Raw genomic sequence first — 7,500 nt, 5'->3', positions numbered from 1 at the left:
GAAAGGCAAGAGGTTTGCTTATTTCCGGGCTGGTGATACCCTTAGCCTCGTCACACAATGACCCCACAGTCCATAGTCACAGTCCCGCCCACGCCCCCGAGTTATCTCGAAAGTCAAACATTCTAGAGCCAGGACGAAAGCGGCATTGGCTGGCCCAAGTGAAGCTTCGTAAAATTAGTACTGTTAGAAATACATGCAAGTGGTCTTTCGTGGGTCCGCTAGGTAACAAGGAACTAGGAAGGCAAACAGGGAAGGTAACTAGGCGGGTAGACCAGGAAACCACGTCATCGGTATAAAATCGGTAAACGCAGGCCGCTGTCGTGCGTTCCGTCTGTGCCGCAACAGTGGCGGGGAGAGGTACTGCGCAGCCTTGGCACACCGAACCCAACGCAGCTGGCGATCCATAAGCGCGTGCAGCCTGGCACATACCGGATCAGGTCGCCCGGGCTGAGCCTGTCAAGCGCAGGCCAATCCTGGCACCTCAAGAGCGACCGCAAGGGTGCGACAGCGAACCGAAGCCGCGCTGAACAGCTGTGAAGTGTCCCATAGACCGACAAATGCGAGCTCTAGGATGTCGGCGCGATGGAAGATCAAAATCACTACGGTACACCTTTAATTGGCAAGCTTAATGTACCCACCTTGACCAAAAACGACTGCATGTTATACAACCGCAGCTAACATAGATGCAGAATATCGATAGAGGTACGCCGTCTAGAACGGACACTCAGGGACGCGCGCGCACGATTGGGCGTCTGCGAGCGAACCGCGTCCAACGCAACCCCAGCAGGGAGGCCAATGGGGGTACCACTTTCGGGCTTCTATTTCCTTTTTACCCGCACTTGCGGGCCTGCCGGTTTGATAATGACACATCTAGTTCACAGCAGCTGATGGCTGCAGAATCTGCAGCGGATTCTACCTAGTCCACAAGGAATGGGTGGGAGTTGTGAACGGGGTAAAAGTGTGAACGGGTAAAGGCTGTGATCGTTGTCGTTTTCATCAAAATGCCAATAAGTACCATTCAGAACGAATGAAACTGTGACGAAATCGTGTTAGGTCCTCAGGCAAGTACCTGACTGGCTGTCTGCTCGGGTACGTACCTGGATCAACACCTGACTAGACACCTCACTAGACACGTACCTAGATGGTTGCCTGGTTCAGCAATTGCCTGGATGGTTGCCTGGTCAGGCCACGTATACGGATGGCTGCCTGATCCGGCACGCATCTGGATTGTTGCCCGATCCGGCACGTACCTGGATGGTTGCCTGCGCCACCAGCTGGTCGTCGGTTGTGAAGGAGCATTCGTCGTACACCTCCAGGTGCAGGGATGTAACGCCGTGGGGTACGTAACTGCCGACAGAGACACGGGCCACGTCCACCACCGCGGCGAGCCGCCCAACCTGAGAGAGGGCCGACACGGGATGACACTCGGGGAAAGACGCAGGATGGACACCAAACGAGTCGACAGGAGAGCGTCGACACAGTAAAACCCTCTGGGGTGTGGGGGGGGGGGGGGGGGCTACGACGCACGGAAATGAACGGCGATTCGGGATAGATGGGGAGGGAGGTTGTACGTAATGTGAGTCCCCGCGGGGACGGCGAACGTCAGTGGGCTCGGTACTGGGACGACGCCTCGGCGCGCAGAGCGCACTCAAAGGAGGGGGACTACTCTACAGAGGGGACTACTCCACGGAGGAGGGACTAGCCCACAGAGGGGGACTACTCCACAGAGGGGGAATGTCCACAGAGGGGGATTACTCCACGGATGAAGGACTAGCCCACAGCGAGGCCACGAACAGCAGCCGGTTAGTCTTGGTGCCGTTCGTGCCCACGGCCGCCGTGTGAGCGCGCCAGAAGAACAGGAGCGGCGCGCCGCCGAGGTTGTGCGGCGTAATTGACGCGGCCCGTCCAAGCGGTGGCCAGTGACCAGAAATATCTCCCCGGCGACGGCGCAGGGATCAGGCGGAGCCGCCCGCAGCACACAGGGCGCCGCTCCCTGCGAAGGGATCAGGCGGAGCCGCCCCGCAGCACACAGAGCGCCGCTCCCTGCGAAGGGATTCAGGCGGAGCCGCCCGCAGCACACAGAGCGCCGCTCCCTGCGAAGGGATCAGGCGAAGCCGCCCGCAGCACACAGAGCGCCGCTCCCTGCGAAGGGATCAGGCGGAGCCCGCCCGCAGCACGCAGGGCGCCGCTCCCTGCGAAGGGATCAGGCGGAGCCGCCCGCAGCACACAGAGCGCCGCTCCCCGCGATCGGACCACCGCAGGCGGGTCAACACACCAGACAGGGGAACTGCGGGCCACAGGGAAGGGGGGGGGGGGGGGGGAGGTGGCACGCGCGGACGAGCGCGAGTGCGGCAGCCAGCGGCGTCAGTTCGGCAGCGGACGGCGGCACGTGGGCGCGTGTGTGGGGGCGACGGCAGCGGCAGTCGCCGGAGGAGGAAGGATCAGCCCCTGGGTGATAGAGCGAGCTCAGACGCCGCAACGGCCTTGCGCGGCATCGGACGACGGGTCCCGATGACGACCGTGCGGTGGATGAACCGGCATCCCATGACGTCATCGTGTGACGTCACCGCGACGCGGGCACTATTTAGCGACGACCGAACGCCGGGGTTGATACATGGACAACGAACACCGCTGGTGCCTCCAGCACTTAGAGCCTGCGCCAGCGTACAAGCGTCCGCCATTAAGCTGCGGCGTAGTGCTGCGCCAGCTTTCTCGCCTACGCGGCGTGCTGTTATCGAGATACGGCTCTCCAGAAATCTGAGAAGCGCCGTCTTACGGCGTAAACGAGATTAATGGCCGGACGTCGCGCCGCCAAAAACTGCAGTTTTTGTGCAAGCTGCTCGCGGCGCTTGGAGATAGTGACAAATGCGTCACAGACTACACACATAGCGAAAATTCCCGCCATCTCATAACGGCCGGAGACAAGCAGCGGCTACACGCGTACGACGATGTCATTTAAACCAAAGCAACTGACGACATTTTGGCCCGCACACTTACGCTAAGCAACAACGTGTCTGACCCTGTGGCCAGCTAACACATGCCCACAGCAGCCTGTAACATGACACGAAGCGCCGCCTTCATCTCGCCAGCCTTTTATCGCGGCACAGGATAACGCTGCGCCACAATGCCGGGATTCCGCCGCTCTCGCCAGCCGGGCCATGAGCACCGCGCGCCCCGGTCCCACTTTGTGCACCGCCGCCGCCTCCCCAGCCGCCCGACAAGGCAGCACGTCCGCACAAGCTGCGTGCCCGCCCGCCCGCCGGCGGCAACAGGGACGAACCAGCGGCTCTGGGACGCCGGCTGAGGTAAGGCCGCCGTTATGGACAACGCAGGCAGCAGGTCGAGTGCCTAACGGGTGCGCAGTGGTGATTTTGACACTCCTTGCGAGCTTATAAGCAAATGTATTCGTAGCAGCACCAAACTTTGTACACAGGCACAACATGCCACCGGCTACCCGTCACTCCGTGATGAAAGAGCTGCCGTCACCTGCCGATTCCCAGCGCGCACGCTCTTGCCGACCTCCTGCTCTTGCCTTTTGCGCGATACGTCCCGGCCGGTCGCAGTGATAGCAGGATAGCGGTGACGCCTCGTGTGCTTCCAAGAGCAGACCCGCCAGCCGCCCCCGTACGCCTTCAGCTCGAGCCACACCCCAGGGACCCGTTCAAAATTGGCTATTGAAAGCCCGTTCACGACTTGAAGTAAGTCCATTCGACCCTCGACGTCGTTACTTGGCTTCCTTCTGACGTCACTTCTGAAGCCCCTTCATTGCTTGGCCGAGAAGCAGTGTGTGCGGTAAGTCGCGGTTGTTTATATCTCAATGCCTAGCCACGGCCAACGCGTTTTGAGTCGTTGTTGACGGGTAAAAGTACGGCTGTCGACCGCACGTGAGTAGAGTGATGGACGATGATGTTTTTGACCACATAACCCGTCAAAAACTGTCCACTTAAATGATATCCCAGTTCGCCATAGCTGTGCTGTAAATGTCTCCATGGATCCAATCAACTGTTTCTACTGTTGTCCGTGTTTGAGCATAGCTAACATTCTTCACAGCTGCATATGACGCACTTACCTGTGATGCCACAGGTTGCTACCTCATTTGCGGGGGAGGGGCGGTCGACTAAGAGGAACAAGGCCCCGAGGCCCTCTATTGGGCGTAGCTGAGAAACACATAATTGGGGTCTTTCCCATGCGCGAGTCGGCACCGCGCCGCGGATCGTCTCGCTCCCGCAATGCGCAGCCGCCCTCTTTTGGCCAAAGACCAAGTCCCTGGCCGGATGGTGCCAGCGCGCATTGGGAACCGGCATCTGTCTATGGCACTGCGATCAGTAGCTCCATGTTGATACTGGGAGGACTGCGGCCGATCCCAGGAGGAAATGTCCCTTCATGGGGGGGGGGGGAGGGGCGCCCCAGACGAGTAGATTCCGCGGGACGATCCTCCAGAGGCGGAGTCGCGTCTCAATCCAGGCCGACGTAGAAAGCAGAGCCCCCATCGTTGGCATCCCAGACCCACCAAACGTGAGTTAGCCTGCATCGTGCATGATGGCGCCAGAGACCGTGTGTGCAGGCACCAGCCCGCGGAACATCTGTCTGGCCGGCGTCGTAAGCAGCGTGTGGTCATCAGCTGCATCTGGGATCATGATCATGATCTGGCACACTGTAATGTCAGACACACCCATCAGTTTCTCCCTTTCTCTCTATTTAATAATTCTCTTCCGGACAACTGCTGTGAAGCCTTAGACCCAAACGGCGCGTCACAGGCGGCACACGCCACACTCACCACATGACGGCCTTGTTCCAGCGGGGGTTGGTGGCGCCGTTGTAGCAGGTCTGCGTCTCGTACACGCAGTGGCCCAGCCGCAACCGCACGTACGGGTCCATCCGCGTCAAGCCGTAGTTCTTGGTCAGCTTAGCCTGAGGACAACCGCCGCCGTCAGCACGCCGTCAGCGCCGGCCGTGCCGGCTGGCCTGAAGCTGTGGGCGGTGGCGGGGACTGCGTCGGGTGGCCGTGGCGGGGTGGTGGGGAGGAGTGTTGGGTGGTGGGGAGGAGTGTTGGGTGGTGGGCAGGAGTGTTTGGTGGTGGAGAGGAGTGTTGGGTGGTGGGGGGGAGTGTTGATGGTGGGAGGAATGCTGGGGGGTGGGGTGGGGGAGTGCTGGATGGCAGGAAGGAGTGTTGGATGGTGGGGAGGAGTGTTGGGTGGTGGGCAGGAGAGTTGGGGGGTGGAGAGGAGTGTTGGGGGATGGGGAGAAGTGTTGATGGTGGAAGGAATGCTGGGTGGTGGGCAGGAGTGTTGGGCGCTGGGGTGGAATGTTGGATGGTGGGAAGGAGCGTTGGATGGTGGGGAGGAGTGTTGGATGGTGGGGAGGAGTGTTGGGTGGTGGGGAGGAGTGTCGATGGTGGGAGGAATGCTGGGTGGATAGTGGGGAGGAATGTTGATGCTGGGAAGGAGTGTTGGGTGGTGGTGGTGAGATGTGCTGGATGGTGGAGAGGAGCGTTGGATGGTGGGGAGATGTGCTAGGTGGTGGGGAGGAGCATACGGGGCTGGACGATGGGAAGTTATTGGGTGGTGGAGAGGAGCATTGGGAAGTAGAGAGGACCCGTTCAGTCGCACTACATCCTCTGGCGTCCGCATCTGACCCCTACCCACATTCCATTCAGAACGGTCCACCTGTCGACTTATGGCACAGCGCGAGGGACAGAGTGGACAGACGTGTGTGAACAGTAGCGTCTTCTCACTGCCGCATTGCAAAGTAATTACTGCCACGTGTCTCGCGTGTCGTCGTGTGTCACGTAACGGGAAGCTCGAGTGCCGCCCACTCCACTGCGACCGGCAGCGAATGACAGCTTCAGGCTGGCGCACCGTACCACAGTGGTCCATCATGCCTGCTGCGTGACCGCCTCATCGGTCCACCCGTCACGGCAAGGTCGCCTGACACATGCCTGTGCGGTGATGACGTCACCGCTCTGGGGAGGCCACCCTTCACACACGGCCCGCCACGCCGAGTTCAGCCCTATGGCTGTGCAACCGTAACGCCCATGCCCGTACTTGTGACTGTGCAATGACGGCGGCCCCTTCCTACCCCAGCAATGGCGATGTTCACCTCCGAACCTGTGCAAAGACAAGGCTCATTCGTCCATATGAAACAGCATGTTTGGCCCCATGTCTGGCCAATGGCGAGAACGCCCGCCATGCCTGACAGCGTCCACACCGCACTCCTAGCGGCGCACGCGCCAGGGGGCCGTCACACCTGCGCGATGGTGAGGTTGAGCCGGCCGGCGGCTGTCTGCATGGTGGGCGCGCGTCGGCTGTAGTGGCGCTGCAGTGCCAGCGCCGCCTGCCGGTCCATCTCCTCCTGCTGGGAGCCGGCGCCGGGCGCGGCCGGACCACCCGCCGGTGCCGCCGGCTCGCCATCCGGGCACAGGAAGTCCGACGGCAGCTCAGAGATGAACGCCTGCAGGCAGAGAGGCAGGCTGACAGTGATGGCTTGATAGTCACCAAATATATGGCACTGCACATTGCAATTGCTCTGTGACATGCCTGCAGCCACCAAGTGAGCATCCGTTGTTAACCACGTGTATTTTTGAGCCAACTGATTCCCAGTTCTAGCCCAGAAAGGTTAACTGTCTTCAGACTAAAACTTATGCAAACTTAAATGTGTTTTAACTTGTCAAAACATTGGCCAATTCCAAATTTGGATACCCCTTCACCCAGTTAACAACTGGGTTGGCAAGTGCAAAAGAGTAATCAGCAGACCAGTTTGGCATGATGTGACACTGGCATCCCATTGTGGTTCCACCACACACTGTGGCCAGCCAGACTAGAATGCTACAGACCAAATAACTGAAGGTACTAAATAGCATTTTATGGGTGGAAGATCCAGAACTCACTTCCCCTTTCCTTAGGAGTCATGAATCAGCTGTGTAGGATATTGAAATAAATGTTGTTTCTGATGCTTAAAGGGATGCATTTCTACCAAAGAGCTCTATGTCTTTCTGCACTTTATTTCAAAAACCTTATAGCAACATTAATACACACAGCATAATATGGCTACCCCCCATTGTTGTGCTATTTTGCTTCAGCTGACTTTCTTGTATGTTATGGCTAGCATGGCCACAAATATCAAAAATATTACCTTGAATGTTGGTGTGTCTGGAAGTACTGCTTCATGCTTAAGCCAAATTATCCAATTAAAGGCAGACAATTACTGAATGTTTTGTAAAAGCATCATGAACATTCTCCACTGCTCCAGATTCGCAGAACTGACCATATTGTCACCTAAAAACTAGATGTTTGGTAGGCTTGTTGACCTCAGGGAAACAAGTTGTTCTATAAAGCGTCTGCACTGTGAATGAGAACTTACCAAAATGTTAACAACCTGATGCAATGCATCAAGATTATTTCAAGGGTGTGCATACCTTCAGTGAAGCTCAAAGCATCAAAATGGGCTTTGCAATTAATGACAATTTGCCTACAGTGCAGGGTAACATACATCATGTACAAT

General features: G+C 58.0%; 1 protein-coding gene across 1 annotated transcript in view; it reads right to left on the bottom strand.

The window, feature by feature from the left end:
* The window catches only part of LOC119107393 (toll-interacting protein-like), a 25,962-nt gene extending 18,855 nt beyond the window's left edge, over positions 1-7,107 (bottom strand). Inside the window, 4 exon segments of the mRNA XM_037230827.1 lie at positions 1,251-1,347; positions 4,778-4,911; positions 6,247-6,450; positions 7,084-7,107. Coding sequence (XP_037086722.1) covers positions 1,251-1,347; positions 4,778-4,911; positions 6,247-6,450; positions 7,084-7,107 — 459 coding nt within the window.
* Between the last annotated feature and the right edge of the window lie 393 nt (positions 7,108-7,500).

Source organism: Pollicipes pollicipes, unplaced genomic scaffold (assembly GCF_011947565.3).
Source record: "Pollicipes pollicipes isolate AB1234 unplaced genomic scaffold, Ppol_2.1 Scaffold_6686;HRSCAF=7923_pilon_pilon_pilon, whole genome shotgun sequence".
Taxonomy (NCBI): Eukaryota; Metazoa; Arthropoda; class Thecostraca; order Pollicipedomorpha; family Pollicipedidae; genus Pollicipes; species Pollicipes pollicipes.
The sequence above is the reverse complement of the archived record's forward strand: the minus strand, read 5'-3'. Positions and strand labels throughout refer to the sequence as shown.